The 19,675-nt window shown below is 35.0% G+C and overlaps 3 protein-coding genes across 3 annotated transcripts; 1 reads left to right on the forward strand and 2 right to left on the reverse strand.

The window, feature by feature from the left end:
* Positions 1-1,384: 1,384 nt before the first annotated feature.
* LOC133671569 (probable galactinol--sucrose galactosyltransferase 5) lies at positions 1,385-6,416 on the forward strand. The gene is made up of 4 exons (XM_062092347.1): positions 1,385-2,898; positions 3,938-4,115; positions 5,320-5,687; positions 5,776-6,416. Exons 1-4 carry the CDS (start codon positions 1,660-1,662, stop codon positions 6,340-6,342), a joined length of 2,352 nt encoding a protein of 783 aa, XP_061948331.1. The 5' UTR covers positions 1,385-1,659; the 3' UTR covers positions 6,343-6,416.
* A 1,840-nt stretch (positions 6,417-8,256) lies between these two features.
* On the reverse strand, positions 8,257-10,250 carry LOC133671273 (polyubiquitin). Its single transcript, XM_062091995.1, has 2 exons — positions 10,097-10,250; positions 8,257-9,535 (listed from the first exon to the last, which is right to left on the reverse strand). The coding sequence occupies exon 2, from the start codon at positions 9,533-9,535 to the stop codon at positions 8,390-8,392; it is 1,146 nt and encodes a 381-aa protein (XP_061947979.1). The 5' UTR covers positions 10,097-10,250; the 3' UTR covers positions 8,257-8,389.
* A 3,700-nt stretch (positions 10,251-13,950) lies between these two features.
* LOC133671272 (isocitrate lyase) lies at positions 13,951-16,407 on the reverse strand. Its single transcript, XM_062091994.1, has 3 exons — positions 16,375-16,407; positions 14,266-15,868; positions 13,951-14,178 (listed from the first exon to the last, which is right to left on the reverse strand). Exons 1-3 carry the CDS (start codon positions 16,405-16,407, stop codon positions 14,081-14,083), a joined length of 1,734 nt encoding a protein of 577 aa, XP_061947978.1. The 3' UTR covers positions 13,951-14,080.
* Between the last annotated feature and the right edge of the window lie 3,268 nt (positions 16,408-19,675).

Here is a 19,675-nt window from a genome sequence, read left to right on the forward strand (position 1 = left end):
AGTTAAAAGGTTTTTTAAGCCTTAAGAACATCGAGAAATAAATTAGAATTTCTTAAATTTTAAAATTACAACCATGCACTAATTAATAAAATTCTAAACCATCAATCTATTTAATCTCTTTTGAAAAGCAAACTATAAATTTATATTTATATTAATTTCATAACTAAATGTTTATAGGAAAATATTACTTAAATAGTTAATAAAATACAACTAAAATTAGCATTCGTATATTAATAAAATAACAAATAATAATATAAGTAATAAAAAAAACTCGAAAAACAATTTCTATGCCTAGTACTTTAAGCAAGTTTCCACCATCGACGAGCGCTAACGAGCTGTTCTTACAAGAGACAACGCCCATAAAACACTTTAATAAAATTCCATTTTTATCATCTCTTAATTAATCATAGTTAATCTAAAGTAAATTAAATTATTAACGATACCTATGATTTCTCTTACTTGGCTAAATTCATGAATTCAACTCTCTTGTTTTTTTTTCTATAATTAATGTAAAAAATTACATTAATAAAGTAATTATCGGTTAATTAATTGGCTGCATGCATGGATCATTCAAAAAGCTAGAATATATACCAATCCAAGCTCCGCAAGGGACAAAACAGAAAAGAGAAGAGAAGAATATATATATATATATATTTGTGATCTCTTCATAGCAAGAAGGTTCATAAGGTGGAGGAATATTATCAGAGAAAAAAAAGGAAGAAAAATGATTCCTCCCGGAAAAAGGAAAATATTCTCTTTTTTTTCTCTTTTCTTTTTTCTTTTTTCAAACTAGGTTAAAAGAAGCTCTGTATTTGTCACATGATTGGTTTATTAGTGTGAAATCGGTTCATTGATGATGTCGAGAAGTGGTTGCTCAAAGCATAGTTGTAAAATCATACATAGGATAAAAATAAATAAATAAATAAATTCAAAATAATTTTAAAAATTAACAAAATGAGAGAGTTAGGTTTGGATTAATTATGCTCGGTTCGACCTGGACAATACAAGTCTTTGATAAGCTAAGTTTTTTTTTCTTTTCAACCTCGATCAATTCAGGTTCTGGTTAACCAAAACTTGAATCAACCAGCTAAATCAATCTGGTTTTTATAAATTATCGGTTTTATAAATATGGTTGAAAGTAATATATATATTTTTATATTAATCTTGGATAGATGGAATAATTGTACCGCGAGTAGGATAAGAAAAAAGATCTACAGATGTATTTTTTAAAGATTACTTGATAATCTTAAATAAAGAATTCTTATATAAATTTATGGGAATCACTAATCTCGTTGGTCCAGTCACCTAATAGGAAACACCACTTCACCTTCCTCACTCAATTTTATTTTTTTTTAATTCAAGAGCTTGCCTATAAATAAGGCAATTACCATTTGAGTTGAGCATAACAGAAATCAAGCAAGCTCAAATTCAACCAAGCACAAAGCAAACAAGCTAACTACTTCCTTTAAAGATCACGTAGAATCTCCTTTCTCCATTCTTTTCTTCTTCCTTTTCAATTCCATTTTGCTTTTCAGTCTCACAGTCTTCAATATATATAACCACACTTGGCTCTCTGCTTCTCACCACAAACTGTACTACCCTACTCCTTACTCTCTGTATTGCTCTCTTTCTTTGAAGGCAGTCCGTTCTTGATCAACAATGGTTCCGAGCGTAAGAAAATCTGGTTCTGGTGCTTCAGGACTGGTTGATGGAAATAACCCGTCTTTGATCTCTCTTGAGGGATCAAACTTTGTGGTCAATGGCCACATTTTTCTCTCTGATGTCCCTGATAATATAACCCTCAGTCCCTCGCCTGCTACACTCACTGAAAAAACAATATGCGACAACGCCGGATCCTTTGTGGGGTTCGATTCGAAAGAATCAAAAAACAGGCACGTTGTCCATATTGGGAAATTGAAGAGCATAAAGTTCATGAGCATATTCAGGTTCAAGGTCTGGTGGACAACCCACTGGGTTGGCTCCAACGGCAGAGACCTTGAGCACGAGACTCAAATTGTCATGCTTGATAAGTCTGATGATTCAGGAAGACCCTACGTTCTCCTTCTTCCTCTTCTTGAGGGGCCTTTCCGGGCTTCTCTCCAGCCGGGCGACGACGACAACGTTGACGTTTGTGTGGAAAGTGGGTCCACAAAGGTTTGTGGTGCCGGATTCCGGAGTGTTGTTTATTTGCATGCAGGTGATGATCCATACAATTTGGTGAAGGAAGCCATGGAGGCGGTTAGGGTGCATCTGGGTACTTTCAAGCTTTTGGAGGAGAAAACTCCTCCAGGTATCGTGGATAAGTTTGGCTGGTGTACTTGGGATGCATTCTATCTTAACGTGCATCCTCAAGGTGTCTGGGATGGTGTTAAGGGTCTTGTTGACGGTGGGTGCCCGCCTGGACTTGTGCTGATTGATGATGGTTGGCAATCCATTAGTCATGATGAGGACCCCATCACAGAAGAAGGCATGAATGCTGCTGTTGGTGCAGGTGAACAAATGCCATGCAGGCTAGTGAGGTTCCAAGAGAATTACAAATTCAGGGACTACGAGAGTCATAAGAGCTTGGCTGCCGGTGCCGATAATAAAGGCATGGGGGCTTTTATTAAGGACCTAAAGGAAGAGTTTAACACCGTGGACTATGTCTACGTGTGGCATGCGCTCTGTGGATACTGGGGTGGGCTAAGGCCTAATGTCCCTGGTTTGCCACCAACACAAGTTGTTAAGCCAAAATTATCACCGGGATTGGAGATGACAATGGAAGATCTGGCCGTCGATAAGATTGTGAACAATGGCGTGGGGCTTGTGCTGCCTGAGATTGTAGATCAGATGTACGACGGAATTCATTCACACTTGGCGAAAGTTGGGATTGACGGCGTCAAGGTGGACGTTATTCATGTAAGTTTTCTATTAACCTAGCCAGCTACTATATATATTAAAGGGAGGACTAAATTCCTTCGTGAATTATTTCAAACAAAATAGAAATCCCAATACTAATAATCAGTCAAGAGTGTTTTTTTTTAGATCAACTCAGGGATAAACTAAAAAAAGACTTGAATTACTGGATTATTTGGTTAATTTATAAGTTGCCAAATTAATTTAGACCAATTAATTTTATTAAAACAACAATTTTTTATTTTTTATAAAAAAAATTCACCTAATCAAGTTTGACAGGTCGTCACAAAAAATTCAATTGGATCAACTAAGTAAAATCAAGTCAATATTTTATCCTATTTATCTAAAAATTCTGCTGAAATGAAGCCCTAGATTTTAAATTTTTATTGTCACCTCACTAATCATGTGAGATTTGTCAAAAATTATCTCAACCCAATAGTTTAAGTAATTATGTAAAGTTCAAGATATAATTTATATTATTCTCTAAAGCTTTTTGGACTTGAAACTTGCATAAACTCACATTACTTTATGATTAATTTTTTTTATCAAATAAACAAAAATAATAAGATTCAAACTTGTGACCATCGCTTGGTTATTAAGATTTTGATATTATATTAAAAAATTAATTTAAATCAAAATCTTAAATTATTAAGTTAAATTTTAAAATATAATTTATATTATTTTAATTCCAATACAATACAAAGTTCCGTGCTAGCTAGGTTCGCTATATTTTTTTTTGTTGAACTTTCGACCAAACATATCTCAGTCGTGTTGATTGTTTCCATGCTTTGACTTTGGACATCTTTGGTCGGCAATTTTATAGCACCAAGTAATTGTTTTTTAATAAATACGGTCGTTTTTGTCTCAACAAAAAGTCAACCATCTCGTTTTCTTTCACTCTGATTTCCCCCTTAATCAAGAAATCAACAGGATAAGAAAAGGATCATGCAGTCCAAGATCTTGCATTTATTTGTTAATTACGGGGCTTAATTAGATGGTTTTTAATTAGTTATATACATAATTAATCTGCCATGCTGCGCAGTTGCTGGAAATGTTGTGTGAAGACCATGGCGGAAGAGTTGACCTGGCTAAGGCATATTACAAGGCATTGACTGCTTCGGTGAGGAAGCACTTCAAAGGGAATGGTGTCATAGCTAGCATGGAACACTGCAACGACTTCATGTTCCTTGGAACAGAGGCCATCTCTCTTGGTCGTGTCGGTATGTCTCTTAAATTATTTATTATGGACACGTAGGCAGTGTGCTTAATTATTTAATTTTTTCTAGTTTATATTTTAATTGGAACGGAAGATAGAACTTCTCATTTGCGAAAAGAAAAAAGTTATTTTAATAAAATACATGGACAGATGCTAGGGGATGCTCTACTGAGATGTGTGGGTCGTGTATTGCTGGCATCATGGTTCTCGCATCTAGCAAGTGTTTGAAATTATTATTTTTTAAAGTATTTTTTAATTTAAAAATATATTAAATAATATATATTTTATATTTTAAAAAATTATTTTTAACATTAAAATATCAAAACGATATAAAAATATTAAAAAAAATAATTTAAAGTAAAATAAATTAAAAAATAAAAATTTTAATTTTTTTTAAAATATTTTTAAAAAGTAAGACAAACAATTACTAGATATAAAAAAAATCTAGATTATTTAATTGTCGAGTCAACTTGAGTTTATCATAAAAATAATTTAACCCGACTAAAATTAGATTGAATTTGATCAGGTAAAATTATCAAATGAAAAAATTACTCTGATTATTTTATAATTTAGTTGTTTTTATATAAAATTATAGTTTATATTTTTTTTTATAGTTATAAAATAAACTAAGAGGATGTAAATTCTTACTTTGCAACAAAATTTATAATGTAAATTATAATTTTTCAAAACCCGAGAAACAAGGATAAAAATAATTAAATTATTGAATGATCACTGTAATTTTCTCTTATCAAATCGCTGGATGAATATCAAAACCAATTAAAACTAAAAATCAACTGAGATTAGGTTTTAAATTATAGATTAGTCATATTAACTTATCAGATTGAGTTTTATACGTGTGGTTGTCTTTCTGGCAAGGTAGTTGGTGGTGGCATCTAAGATTTCGTGATCTTCAAGGGATTAATTCTGATTAATTTTTGATATTTTAATTATAGAGAACGGGCAATTGCAACCCCATATCCATCACCAAGTCATTATCTAGCATTGATTCAATGCTTGCGTGATGATGGGGTCTTTTACGCATCAATTTTGTTTCTTTTCCCATTGCCTCCTGCTTCGAAACATGTCGACTTTCTGCAACTTTGGGTGCTTCTTAGAGATAAAGATCAATGTTAGGCTATAGTTCCTTTATATATATACAGTAAATCATGCTAAATTCATAGTATAAGATGTTCATATTGTGTCAACAGGTGATGACTTCTGGTGCACCGATCCATCTGGTGATCCAAACGGCACATTTTGGCTCCAAGGGTGTCACATGGTGCACTGTGCTTACAACAGTTTGTGGATGGGCAACTTCATTCACCCAGATTGGGATATGTTCCAGTCTACTCATCCTTGTGCTGAATTCCACGCTGCTTCAAGGGCGATTTCCGGTGGCCCGATTTACGTTAGTGACTCTGTTGGGAAGCACAATTTCCCACTGCTCAGGAGGCTAGTGCTGCCAGACGGCTCAATTCTCCGGTGCAACTACTATGCGCTTCCCACCAGGGATTGCCTCTTTGAGGATCCTCTGCATGATGGCAACACCATGCTCAAGATTTGGAACCTCAACAAGGTAAGCAATTTTGATACAATATTAACACATGCTCATCTTGTCCTACACCAAAAATGATTTTCTTTGTTTTATGCTTTCTTTGCAACAGTTTACTGGAGTTATTGGAACATTTAACTGCCAAGGAGGAGGATGGTGCCGGGAGACTAGACGCAACAAATGTGCAGCCCAATTTTCTCACTCGGTGACCGCTAAGACCAACCCCAGAGACATAGAATGGAATAGTGGCAAGAACCCAATTTCCATTGAAGGAGTGCAAATCTTTGCCATGTACTTGTCCAAGTCTAAGAAGTTGGTTCTCTCCAAGGCACACGAGAACATTGAAATAGCACTAGAACCATTCAATTTTGAGCTCATCACAGTGTCCCCGGTCACCACCTTGGCTGGAAAACCAGCCCAATTTGCTCCTATAGGTTTAGTGAACATGCTCAACACCGGTGGTGCTATCCAGTCATTGGCCTATACTAATGATTCCAATAGCTCAGTCCAGATTGGCATCAAGGGAAGCGGAGAAATGAGGGTCTTTGCTTCTGAGAAACCAAGATCCTGCAAGATTGATGGAAGAGATGTTGCATTTGAGTATGAAGGGTACATGGTTGTCACTCAAGTGCCGTGGTCTCCTCCATCTGGCCTGTCTACAGTTGACTACTTGTTTTAGAGTCTAGGAGGGACATATTGTTATTATCCCCCAAATTAATTGGAAAGATGTAACCAATCAAGTGCTATTAATAATGGCTAAGCATTACAATAAACATGATTAAGGTTGAGATGTTTTTTTACATTACAATCATGTATATATCTAAAGATACAGAGAGAGAATAAGATTGAAAATATAATTGAATCTATAAAAAAATTAGATTTTTTTTCTAGGTTAAACCTATGAGAGCTGAGCTTTTTTTCTTGAACTCGTTATTTTAAGTTCTTATTCAAAGTTAAGTCCAAGAGGGACCATGGGTTTTTTAAACTTGAGGGGGTTTAGAACCATTAAATTTAGGTTTATGGATAGCTCCAAAGTCTTTATTATATTTTATATATAAATACTTTGTAAAAATATATGGTACAACGAGTTTGTTGAATCTTATTCGTATGAGAAGAAAGGTGGAAACCCTAGAGTCATATATCAAAAAACTCGTATTTAGAGGCATATACGATGATTGAAAAGGAATTTCTATGCATATAGAGGGAGAATCATGGAGCAACCCATACAGAGAAGTTTTCTAGCAGGTGGAGAAATCCATGAAAGAGTCTGTATTTATAAAAAATTTTAAGGTTTAACGAGGATATTGACACAAAGTTTCTAATTAATAGGCTAGGGAGAAACTCAATGAGAGATCATATACTTAAAATTTTTTATAAAAAATTGAGAGGAACTCGAAAAAAATAATCCTTTATATTTTAAAATTTTTCTAGAAGATCGATAGAAACGTGAGAAGATGAGAGGAACCTATGTCAACATATATATTTAGAGAAATTTTTAAAGAATGGAGAGAAAGGGTAAAGAGAACATATGTATGAATATTTTCATACTGAGAAAAATTTTAAAGAATTTAAAGAATCTAATAAACCTTGAAGGTTGAGATATTTAGAATGTGTTTGAGAATGTAATTTAAAAAATTTTAATTTTTTTTGTTTAAAATAAAATTATTTTATATATTTTTAAATTATTTTAATATGCTAATATTAAAAATAATTTTAAAAAATAAAAAAAATTATTTTTATATAATTTTATTTTAATACATTTTTAAAGAGATTACATTCTAAACAAAAATTGAGACTTCTAGTTATACGCGGAATAAAAACTTCCAAGCGGCACGCTTGTGCTTTTTCCTTAAGCTAGGGGCACCGGCGTAGCCTTCCAATCCTAATAACTTCTAGCCTTTATTTTGTTTTTTATTAGTTTCCTTAGTTTAATTTTTAATCAATATCACAAACGTTATTGTTTAATTTAGTTATTTTTTACATAGTGATTAATTTCTTTAATGATGATTTGGATAATTTCTTAATACCTTCAAAAAATCATTATAATTTATCTTTAAATTCTTCCCAGTTACTTGTAATATAAACAAAAATCATACATATTTAGTAATAAAGTAAATCTCCACATAGAACAAAAATACACAATCAAAATAAAATATTTACATTTATATCGCTTTCTTTTATTAGCACCTCAATTTTTTGTTTTTGTTTTTTAATTTATCATTTAATATTTTTTTTTAAAGCAGATGTTTTATTCTGTAGCATTAAAAATCAACTTGAAATTGTAGAAAGCACAGCCAAGAAATCCAACTGTTTGCATGAACTACAGAAAGTAATGTTAAAACTTCACCTAAGGCAATGGCAAAGTAGATATCATGGTTTCGACTTTCATCCAGTGAAACTTTAAGCACAACTAAGAGTTTTCCCAGAAGCACATTCAAGCAATCTAATTTGGATACGTGTAAATTTGTAGAATTTTTAAAAAAGGTTCTTCACTGAGCAGCAATCGAGAAATATTTGAAGGGGCCTAAAAATTAGCCGGTACAAACTACTAGTGTAGATTTTTTGGTGAGATTCAAAGACAATCAGGTATATCTTTGTTCAAAAGATGAAATTTATTGCAGAGAATCAAAGACAAGTTTCCCACTTCTTTAAACCAGACATGGAAAACAATAGCAAAACAGCAAACGTACATAGTAATTCAGAAACTTCACAGATTCATCACCAGCTTAGAAACCACCGCGGAGGCGAAGCACAAGGTGTAGAGTGGACTCCTTCTGTATGTTGTAATCTGCCAGGGTCCTTCCATCTTCAAGCTGCTTCCCAGCAAAGATCAGTCTCTGCTGGTCTGGTGGAATCCCCTCCTTGTCCTGGATTTTAGCCTTCACATTATCAATGGTGTCTGAACTCTCAACCTCCAGGGTGATGGTTTTTCCAGTCAGGGTCTTGACAAAGATTTGCATTCCTCCACGAAGGCGCAGCACCAAGTGAAGAGTGGATTCCTTCTGAATGTTGTAATCAGCTAAGGTCCTTCCATCTTCAAGCTGCTTTCCAGCGAAGATCAACCTTTGCTGGTCAGGTGGGATCCCCTCCTTATCTTGGATTTTGGCCTTCACATTGTCAATGGTGTCCGAGCTCTCAACTTCCAGGGTTATAGTCTTCCCAGTGAGGGTTTTGACAAAGATCTGCATACCACCACGGAGGCGAAGCACCAAATGAAGGGTGGACTCCTTCTGGATGTTGTAATCAGCGAGAGTGCGCCCATCCTCGAGTTGCTTGCCAGCAAAGATGAGCCTCTGTTGGTCTGGAGGGATGCCCTCTTTATCTTGGATTTTAGCCTTGACATTATCAATGGTGTCGGAGCTCTCCACCTCCAAGGTGATGGTCTTCCCAGTCAAAGTCTTCACAAAAATTTGCATACCACCACGAAGGCGGAGCACCAAGTGAAGGGTGGATTCCTTCTGGATGTTGTAGTCAGCTAGAGTACGTCCATCCTCGAGCTGCTTGCCAGCAAAGATGAGCCTCTGTTGGTCTGGAGGGATGCCCTCCTTATCCTGGATTTTGGCCTTGACATTATCAATGGTGTCGGAGCTCTCCACCTCCAAGGTGATGGTCTTCCCAGTCAAAGTCTTCACAAAGATCTGCATACCACCTCTAAGTCGAAGCACCAAGTGGAGGGTGGACTCCTTCTGGATGTTGTAGTCAGCGAGTGTGCGTCCATCCTCTAGTTGCTTCCCAGCAAAGATCAACCTTTGCTGATCTGGGGGAATCCCTTCCTTGTCCTGGATCTTAGCTTTTACATTGTCGATTGTGTCAGAGCTTTCCACCTCGAGGGTGATGGTCTTGCCAGTGAGAGTTTTCACAAAAATCTGCATCTGGTCACATATAACAAACACAAAGAAAAGATCAGCCAACTTTAATTACAGGAAATAAAAAAAACCATTTTTCATAGCCCCACAAATTCATCATGCGTCAATGGATCCTATAATATTATCAAAAAGATAAACACATCCACCACACAAATTCAGACTCTTTAACAAAATCTTTCCCATATCAATCAATTCAGCTACCCTCAAAATAGAAATCAATCAAAACGGAAGCCTATGCCAAACCCACAAAATCATAAGAACCATTAAAAAATCATGCCTTTCCAAATAATAATTAAATTTTTTTCAATCAAGGAACAAGATATAACCTACAAAATTATCTGTCATCTTGTTTTTAACCAAATTGAAAGCAATCATCATGTCCATAAAGAAACAAATCCCAAATATTTATATAAATTCTAAAGAAAAGACAGGTCCTTCGAAAATCGATCAAAATCAAGAAAAAGAAAACGATTTCTAATCAAATCGAAAACACGATACAATCAACCAATCACACCAAAGATTAAGCAATCAACCAATATTCAAGAGAAATTTAGGAACGAAACTTACATCGAGTGATTGAGAATTGAAAGAGATTTTTCAGGGATTTTTTTGTATTGGCTGATTGCTATTATCGGAATTGTGAGGAACTCGGGGCTCGAGGTTCTGCTTTATAGTAGAAATTATAGAGGATGTTACGAGAATACCCTGGAGAAAAAGAGAGGTGAAGCACTCTTTTCTGGCGTGTGTGTTTGCACGCGCTCATCTCATCCTACCGACACAGAGAATCTTTTTAAAGAAAAAAACTAGTGGTGCCTAATTTATGTGGAAATTGGTAGTATTTTAAATATTATATTAATATTTTCTTATGATTTTAATAAGTTAATATTTAAAAAATATAAATTAAAATTATTTTAATATATTTAAAAAATAACAAACCCGTATAACGTGCGCATGAACAAACCAAAGTATTATTATTAAAGTAATTAAAATAGTAATATTCAATTCATTTGAGCATTGTCATTTATTTAATATTTTAAACGCATCAAATTAATATAAAAACATATCCTTAAAACTATGCAAAATAAAATAAAATAAAATCTCAATTTGATTTGAAAATATCTTTATTTTAAAATGAAAAAAAGAAAAAAATAGCAATAAACTTACAACAATTCTTAAAATTTCTTAGCATAATGATGTAATCTAGTTGATTATTAATTTATATAAGCATCAATTTGTCGCTTTTTAAGAAGAATATAAACTTTGATTTAAGGGAAGGAAGGACTTTATTCTAAAAATAAATATTAGCTCTAAAATATTGAGAATTTAGTCCGACGTCATCCGTGACATGAGGAAAAAGCGGTTGGTGAGAAGCCAATATCGTGGACATAGTCATTGATGATTGGCATCCTTATCTTTCTTTCTTTATTTTCTTAAAGACGAAGAATACTTATCTTCAAGAAAATGGAGTGGGTCCTTCCTGACGTGTTGTGGTCTAGGATAGCATTGCAAAAATCGGACAAATTCTGTGGTTTCCTAGCAAAAACGTTTTTTTTTTTATACATGCGAGTATTTTAATGATTGTTTTTCAATGTTATTTTATTTAAAAATATATTAAATAATATTTTTTATTTTTAAAAAATAATTTTTGACATCAAAACAATCCAAAAACATAAAAAAAATTTAGATAAAAAAAATCAGATTTTATTAAAACTCTAGTGTAAATTATTATAACAAAACTAAAAGAGCCCAGCTATGTAATATAAATTATGAGTGTTTTTACTGTGGATTGGAGCAGTGTTTATCGGTATCGGGGATAGTTAGTTGGTTCAGTTGGATGGGATTTTGGTTGATTTTGCACGGGCTAACAGTGATTTCTTTGTTGTTTCTCTTTGTTTTGGTCATGTATAAGTACTCTATCACTACACTAGGTTGGTATAAGTACTCTATGACTTTGTTGAGTTTTTTATTTTAATTATTTCTTTTGGATTTTGCTAGATTCAGGGGATTGTGGATGAATTTTGCATCTGATATTGATTAGGGCAGTTATGTTTTTTTTTAAAAAAATTTAAACATGTTAGGTTGCTAGACTCAAAAAACATAGGTTTGACATACTTGCCCGACCCAATCACGATAGGTTTGGCATGCTTGCCAGACCCAAGAAACTTGGGTCTGCACCCACAAGCCTTGGGCCTGGTAAGCTTGCTAGACCCATGTATCTTGGGTCTTGCGTGATTGCCACACTTTAAAAAACTTGGGTATGCACTAATGAGCTTTAGGTCTGACAAGCTTGCTAGCCTCATAGGCCTTGGGTCTAGCAACAACGCCACACCCAAGGTGTTTGGATGTAAAAAAATTTCAAATCTTATTCAAACAATTAATGATTATTATGTAGAGAATAAACATGATTTAACATGTGCAGACATACTCTATACTTTAATGTTAAATCGGAACATTATTGATGAAATGATATTAATTACACTGAGGAACGAGTAAGTAAAACCACTAAAAACTTTTATAATATTTAGGGGATCATGACACGTTGCTAGACAATGCACCTGATCTTCAAATATAAATTAATCAATTATTGAATTGATGATTAAATAAATTGTTTAATTTATTTAATTAGAATTATAATTTATATTTGGGTCAACATGTTAGGAACCTAATAGATAACACACATTAAAAACCATTAGTCAGAAATTAAACTATGATGATTTAATTAAATATGACTTGACTAAAATATATTTTAGAAATTAAAGACTAGAATATATTTAATACAGAGATTATATTTCTAGACCTAGAAAAATCAAGTAAAGACTTGATTAAGTTAATTACTAAAATTATCCTAAATTAATATATGAATATTATTCAGGAGAATATTTTTTCAATTTATAGGATTTTTCAGATTTTCCTATAAATCTAGTTATGCTTCTTATTTAGAAAATATTGTTTGTTAAACAGAAAAACTATGTATGTCATAGAATAGAGAACTAACACTTTAGGCATAACAATCCCTCTTTCTTAAATAGGGATTTAAAATATTTTTTATTGATAGTTCACGTGGATTACTATTAAAGACTGATGACTTATAATATGTGACAACTCAATATTTAAAGAATCATTTAAAGTCGAAAAAGATCAAATCTTTATGTAATAAATTTTTAAATAATTATAGATTTGTTTAATTTTAAAGACTCTCAAATAATTTTATTTTTATTTTTGTTGGGTATATAATATTGAAAAAAAACCCAATAATTATAGCGTTGGTAGCTATAATTGATTGGAAAGAGTTCACATTTTCGTGTGTGTCAATATTTCTTGCCCCCTTCTTTTTTCCCTTTTTGAGAATTCATTTGTTTCTTTCCTATCTTGGGTGAATTTGGTTTGTTTTTGGTGTGAAAACTCATATATTGAGTGTATAAAAGCTTTCATTAATGGGAATCCTTTCTCTCTATTTTTCACATCATATAAAACATTAATTTCTCTGTTTATTTTTCTTTTATATAGTAGTTCAAGAAAAACAACACAATCTATTCCCAAAAACAGCTTTAATTTCCTTTTTGTTGAGAAAAAAAATATTAAAAAGAAAGAAATAGCAAGATAAGGTGTTGACATTGCCCACGGAAAGAAAAATAGCAACCTAATCTCTTACAATACCATGGGCCATGACTAGATTTTTTTATTATTATTAATGTGGGTGTCCGAGTTTTGCACGCACATCGATTAATCCTACGGGTCCTGAAATTAACAACGATGTAAGTCTTCAGTGACCATCAATATTAGCAAGCACAGGGCTTGAACCTGAGATCACAGAGGGAACAAACTTCTTAGTTACAAACTCTTACCACTGAACCATGACTAGAATTGGTTGTGCCCTATGGAGGGAATGACAATTTTTTTTTGTTGATACCTTACATGAGAACCAACTATCATTTTCATCTTAGATTATTTAATAATAATAATAATAATGTTCTTCCACTTATCTAACATTTCATCTTCTCTCACATTTTGTTGAAAAACAAAACAAAAACACATTAAAAAAAAACAGTCTTCTTCTTGAAAAAAAAAAAAGGAGTCATTGCTTTCTTATGTATATGAAGAGAAATACTCCACACATACATATATATAATGTCAAGTTCCAAGGATTTATATTAATTAAGACAATCAATATATTTTCTTAGTTCAAAGTTGTGAGAGTCTCTTAGGTGAAATCGAATTATATACTTTTCTTTTTGGATTTAAAGTAGGTTTCAATATGAAATTCTAAGATAAAGGCATGCTGCTAAGAAATGCAAGTACCGTAGAGCACAAACATCATATAGTATTGCAAACATATGAAGGAAACTGAATTACAGTAACCATAAACAAGTTCCTGTTCTGACAATGGCTTTAGACAGAGCTAGAACAAGTGATGACGAGCACAATGTGGCTGGTAAAAAGAAGAAGCCAAGAATGGCGTAATTGCCAGAAATTATTCACTTCCAATTCCACAGTGTAGGAACTGGTCAGTTCTAAGTGATCCTTAAACCATACTCAAAAGCAGCTCTGCTCTTACATCCTTGACTTAGCAACCGCTTCAGATCCGGCACCGCCCATTTCAAGAGCTCCTGGCCTGTTCCATGTCTCTTTGAATTGCTCCTCAGTCACTCCTGCAAAACAGAATTAGGATATCAAGATTGTCAAGCTGTTGCTACTTCAATTCCTTCTTTAGTGTACAAACAATATGTGGGACTTGCCTTTTCCCATGGCAGCAGTGGAAGAAATGCCTCCTTGGACAGTCTTCAGATACCGATCGTAGTAATTTGCACCAGACCATTTCTGATGCGCAAGGGTGTCAACTCCATTTTTCCTTTCCTCCCTCTGAATCCTCTCTACGTAGGCCAGCATTCCCCTCTTAGCATAATCTCTTGCAAAAGTGTCGGTGACCAGCGCATCAGCATGGAAACCTGCCACTGTTATGAACTGCCAGCAAAACCCCAACTTAGCAATCCTAGGAATGAAATCCCTCATTTGTTCATCGGTCATGCCGGATGCATCCCAATTGAAAGACGGGGAAAGATTATAGGCCAGCATGATCTCAGGGTGCATTGATTTCAGACCTTCTGCAAACTTGGTGCACTCAGCCAAATCTGGGCCCGCAGTCTCCATCCAAATAAGATCAGCGTGAGGAGCAAAAGCCCTGCCACGAACAATAGCCGCATCCACAGACCCTCTAAACCTATAGAACCCTTCTCTGGTCCGAGGCAAGTCCCAGTCCCAGAAAAGATTGTTAAGACCCAATCTTTCAGCAATCTCTCGGCCTTGTTCAATGGACAAACACTTGTCATAGCTAGAATGGTTCGTCCATTCATTCAATCTCCTCCTCTTCTCGTACTCTCCAATATTCATACTCTTGATTGTGTCCATAACGCACTCAGAGAATGTCTTAAGCTGTGCCATTGCAAGCCAGTTGTCCTCAATGGCTTGAAGTTCAGCTCCAGTTTTACCAGCGGCCATTGCTTCTGCCAAAAGATTGGCCAAATTTTTCCCTCTAAGATTTGGATTAGTCGCACCCAAAATGAACTGGTGATCTCTAGCGTCCACATTGCTTTGGATCAAACTTGCTGCTTCTGCATCAGTCCTAGCTACCAGCACCGTCTCCACCCCCATGACATCAAATTGCAGCCTTGCCGCTACAAGCCTATTAATGTGCTCACTAATAGCAACAAGCACCTTACCAGCCATATGACCACATTTTTTGGTTACAGAGGACTGGTCCTCAATATGGACACCAGCAGCGCCACGCTCCACAAAGAGCTTGCAAAGCTTAACAGTTGCTGTAGTGGCACCAAAACCAGTATCACCATCAGCTATGATTGGCTTTAAGTAATCAACATATGGGGTCCTAGCCCTCTCCTCGCGGCTCATGCTCATTCTTGCCTCTCTCTGCTTCCTGTCATGATATTGTTGCGCAAAGAACAGATGTTCTACTTTGTTAGGGACTGTGTCATAGGGGTAATCAGCAAGGTCAGGACCTGGTTCATTGGTGCTGGTATGTGTTGAGGAGCACTGCCAACCAGAAACATAAATGCTGTCCAAGTGCTTAGCCATCATGGCTACCTGGACAGGGTCTAGTGAACCAAAAGTCCTAGAGGCAGTGCCATTGGCTTGGTGAGTCTTGAGAGTTCTCCACAGCTTCTTAGCCATCTCATTCGAGCCATAGCCTTGCTTCAAGTTTCCTCGTAAAGCCACAACATCTCTTGCTGTGTATGGTCTGCGGGTTAGCTTGAACCTCTCTGAGTTCCACCATGCTTGCACCTCTGCGACTTCTGCTTCAAATCTCCTTTCTTCCTCCATTATCTGCTTACAAGTTGCAAAATACTCACTCATTGTGACACATGAAAATGCACACACAACTAAGATTATTTAGTCTTGCCAAGCCAATCAAGTATCCCAAAGTAGAGGCAAATGATCATCTACAGCCATTAATCAAAAAATGCCACCAAGATAGGACATCATTTGGTCTTGAGTTATATAGTTGGCTTTTTTAAGTTTTTTATGAAATGAAAGGACGATTTTTCCTCCTCTCCAGAGGGTGTCCTCTCGCTGCCGTGTGGTGCACATAGTCCATCTAAAATGGATTCGAGACACTCTAAAGATCTTGTAAGATGTCCAGCAAGAACATGCAAGAGAAATGTATGCATATAAGCATCATCTACGAAGTACTCGAGTGCTTGCACATGAAATGAGACACTAACTTAGCTCAAATTACAACATATCCAAAGACAAATGATAAAGAACAATACAAATATTATGCATACAACTTCAGGAGGAGAAATGAAGAAAAAGGTGGTGTCAAGGCTCACCATTGATGAAGGCACTGAGTAAGATGCAGCCATGGTAGAACTCTTTTTCCTAAAAAAAAAAGAATAATTTATTTTCTTTGTATTATGTGTGTAAGAACAACTGCAAAGGGCTTCTCCAACCTCCTCAATTTATAACTGAAGAGGGTTCGCATCCTTGCGTGAAAAGGAAGTAAAAAGAAAAACTATTCCATTGAAGATAAGGGAAAAAACAAAGACAAAAACAAAAATCAAGAAATTTATTATCTTTGTATCAGTTTTTCCCATTTAATCTTATCTCTTCATCTATCTCTCTTCTGCACTGTTGTTATATCGACAGAAAATGGGTGCAACTTGTCCCTTGGGAGCTGCATTTGCAAGGCACGTATGGTGATTTGGCCATTTTTGCAACTACACCTTGCCACCATATGCTATCACTACTGTCTTTTTTTTCTTCTCTTTTCTTTTTCATACGATGCCACCATTTTCAGTCATGTGTAACCGATTTCTTTTTTTCTTGTTTCGAATTTTTAATGTATTTCTGATAGATGTCTGATCATTAAACTGTCTCAGGGTTTCTGTATCTATATAAATTAATTTTTTTAATTTTCTCATTACTTTTCGTTTAAAAATATATAAAATAATATTTTTTATTTATATTTTTAAAATTATTTTTGACATCAAATAATCTAAAAACATAAAAAAAATTAATTTTAAATAAAAAATTTAAATTTTTAAAAAATATAGTTTAAAAATAATTAAAATTTGAATATTGGTCAACAATGTCTGCTGCGTTATTTTTTTGTTTTTTTACCATGATAATCTCTTTAATTTTCATTGAAATAACATAATTATTTATTAGAGAAATGCTATAGTTGGTGCATTAGTTCTTCAAACAATGTGTTTTCTCTTTACTTCTACCTATGGATCCTAACTTCGGTGGAATTCAAGTTTTCATTGGTGAATATGTTTTTGGTTCAATATTAGTGGAAATAGTGGTTGAAAAGGCTTGATAAGTAGGAGAAAAATGCTGGTAACAAATAGTATTATGAAGAGGTGAAGCTGTACCTGAAGAGGAACATAGCAGTTGGTTCAACGACGGGATATGAGGAGTTAGAGTAGTCTGATGACAATGGTAATCCTGCAAGTATTCAGGAGCACGCCTGGTTCTAGTTAACCTACGAAAAGGAGAAACTGAAGAAGGAGGAGAAGGTAATGTAGCAGGAGATAATGGAGGGGGAGAAATAAAAGGCTATGGTAGGGAAGGTGTAGGAGGGGGAGAACTTGGAGCTAAATTTTTTTAAGATGGAGATTGGTTATCGGGAAGAGCAGGTAAGGGAGTAAAGGAGGGGAGAGAAGGATGAGATGGTGGTGGAGTAGGAATAGAGATAGAATGAAGCAGTAAAGAAGGCAAAGGATGTGTAATAGAGTTGGAAGGTGAAACAGAAAGCGAAAAGGGAGGATGGAAAGGAAAAATAGATTCATGAAAATGAACATCTCGGGATAAAAAAATTGATCAGTTTGTAGATCAAGTAATTTATATGCTTTAACTCCAAAATGATAGCCTAAAAACACACATGCTCGTCCTCTAGGATCAAACTTCTTATGCCCATGTGACAAGGTAGAGGCATATGCAAGGCAACCAAAAACTCTCAAGTGTTTGTATTGGGGAAGGGTTTAAAAAAGAGATTCATAAGGTGTTTGGTTATGAAAAAGAGGGGTAGGAGTACGATTAATAAGGTAGGTTGTTGTGAGAACACAGTCAGTCCAATATTGGGGTGGAAGGTGGGATTGAAACATTAAGGCTCGGACAATATTCATTACGTGTTGATGTTTTCTCTCGACTCTTCCATTTTGTTGGGGTGTGTTGACACAACTCCTTTGGTGGATAATGCCTTTAGCTTGAAAAAAATATGTCATACGGAACTCGGCTCCATTGTCACTTCTAATGGTTTTGATTTTGGTTTGAAATTGAGTTTCAATTCAACTGTAAAAAGCTATAAAACAAGACCTAGTATCAGATTTATTTCTAAGCATATAAACCCATGTTGCCCGAGAGTGGTCATCAATAATTGTAAGAAAGAAACGTGATCCATCCACTATAGCAACTGAGTTGGGACCCCATATATCACAGTGGACAAGATCAAAATTATTTAAAGCAAAATGTGCAGCAGTTGGAAAAGAAATAAGCCGCTGTTTTGCCAAAGGACAAATTGAACATGGTATTGGATTATGAAATGTTCGATTGTGTGTGATAATGAGATCAGTGATTAAAGCTAATCTGGAAAGGAAAATGTATCCTAAACGATAATGTCATAAATCACACAATGAAGTAGTGTGAGTAGCGGAAGCAGAAGGAAATGAAATTGAGGGATGAAGGTGAGACAGTGCATCAACCAAATCAGAGGGTGACACGCAAGACCTGAGAAGGTGGTATAGACTGGTTCTAACTTCACCCATCCCAATTGTTGTCCATGATGCTAACTCCTAAAAAAACAAGCATTGGATAAAAATATGAGACACAAGAATGATGTTGAGTAAGTTGTTTGGTAAAAGCAAATTGAAGTTAAAAGAAGGCACACACTAAACATGAGTTAATACAAGATGCTCAGATAATCTTACGACACCAATGTGGGTAACATGAACATCTTGGCCATTTGAAAGTTTAACTTGATAGAAAACGGTGGCTGTGATATATGTAAAAAGGAAGGTAGAACAGATCATATGATCCATCGCCCCAGTGTCAATAATCCAAGGTGAGATGTGTGTGGGATGAGATTAATGTGTGCTTGTGCTGAAGCAAGTAGCCATACCAGAAATATGAGAGTTGCTGATGTAAGGAGTGGGAGAGGAAGAAGATGGTTGTGTAACAGATAGTGAAGCTATGGCTGAACTAGTCTCCTTGAAATGCAAAAGAGAAAGTAATTATTGGCATTGACTTATGGTAAGCATCATTGATTCAGTTGAATTCTCTTCGTGATCAACATCCGAGAGTGCTCAGAATTGAGTAATAATTGTTGCAATGCCTTTAGTTTTCCCATGGAGTTTGTGACTGGGGGGGTAGCTATGCAGTTTATAACATTTCTCAGCAATGTGGCTGGTCATATTACAATGAGTGCATTATAATGGATCAACATTTCCAAACTTAAAACAGTTTTCAAGAGAATGACCAGGATGCTTGCAATAAGAGCAGTATGGGCGATTAGTTTTCTAGGAAGCAGACTTGGAGAAATTTTTGCTAAAGTTAAACATTGGTTTGGCCATCATTGCCATAAGGTCAGGGATTGCCATAAGGTCAGGGGATTTGATAGAAGGAATCACCAAA

Source organism: Populus nigra, chromosome 13 (assembly GCF_951802175.1).
Source record: "Populus nigra chromosome 13, ddPopNigr1.1, whole genome shotgun sequence".
NCBI classification, from domain to species: Eukaryota; Viridiplantae; Streptophyta; class Magnoliopsida; order Malpighiales; family Salicaceae; genus Populus; species Populus nigra.

What these genes read in the sequence shown, in the direction of transcription:
- LOC133671569 (XM_062092347.1), top strand. Translation starts at nt 1,660, where the DNA reads ATGGTTCCGAGCGTAAGAAAATCTGGTTCTGGTGCTTCAGGACTGGTT. An exon ending in CATCTCTCTTGGTCGTGTCG is followed by an intron (nt 4,116 to 5,319) that starts GTATGTCTCTTA and finishes TTGTGTCAACAG; the next exon opens with GTGATGACTTCTGGTGCACC. An exon ending in AGATTTGGAACCTCAACAAG is followed by an intron (nt 5,688 to 5,775) that starts GTAAGCAATTTT and finishes TCTTTGCAACAG; the next exon opens with TTTACTGGAGTTATTGGAAC.
- LOC133671273 (XM_062091995.1), bottom strand. Translation starts at nt 9,535, where the DNA reads ATGCAGATTTTTGTGAAAACTCTCACTGGCAAGACCATCACCCTCGAG.
- LOC133671272 (XM_062091994.1), bottom strand. Translation starts at nt 16,407, where the DNA reads ATGGCTGCATCTTACTCAGTGCCTTCATCAATG. An exon ending in ACTCAGTGCCTTCATCAATG is followed by an intron (nt 15,869 to 16,374) that starts GTGAGCCTTGAC and finishes ACTTGTAAGCAG; the next exon opens with ATAATGGAGGAAGAAAGGAG. An exon ending in CACTGCTGCCATGGGAAAAG is followed by an intron (nt 14,179 to 14,265) that starts GCAAGTCCCACA and finishes TCTGTTTTGCAG; the next exon opens with GAGTGACTGAGGAGCAATTC.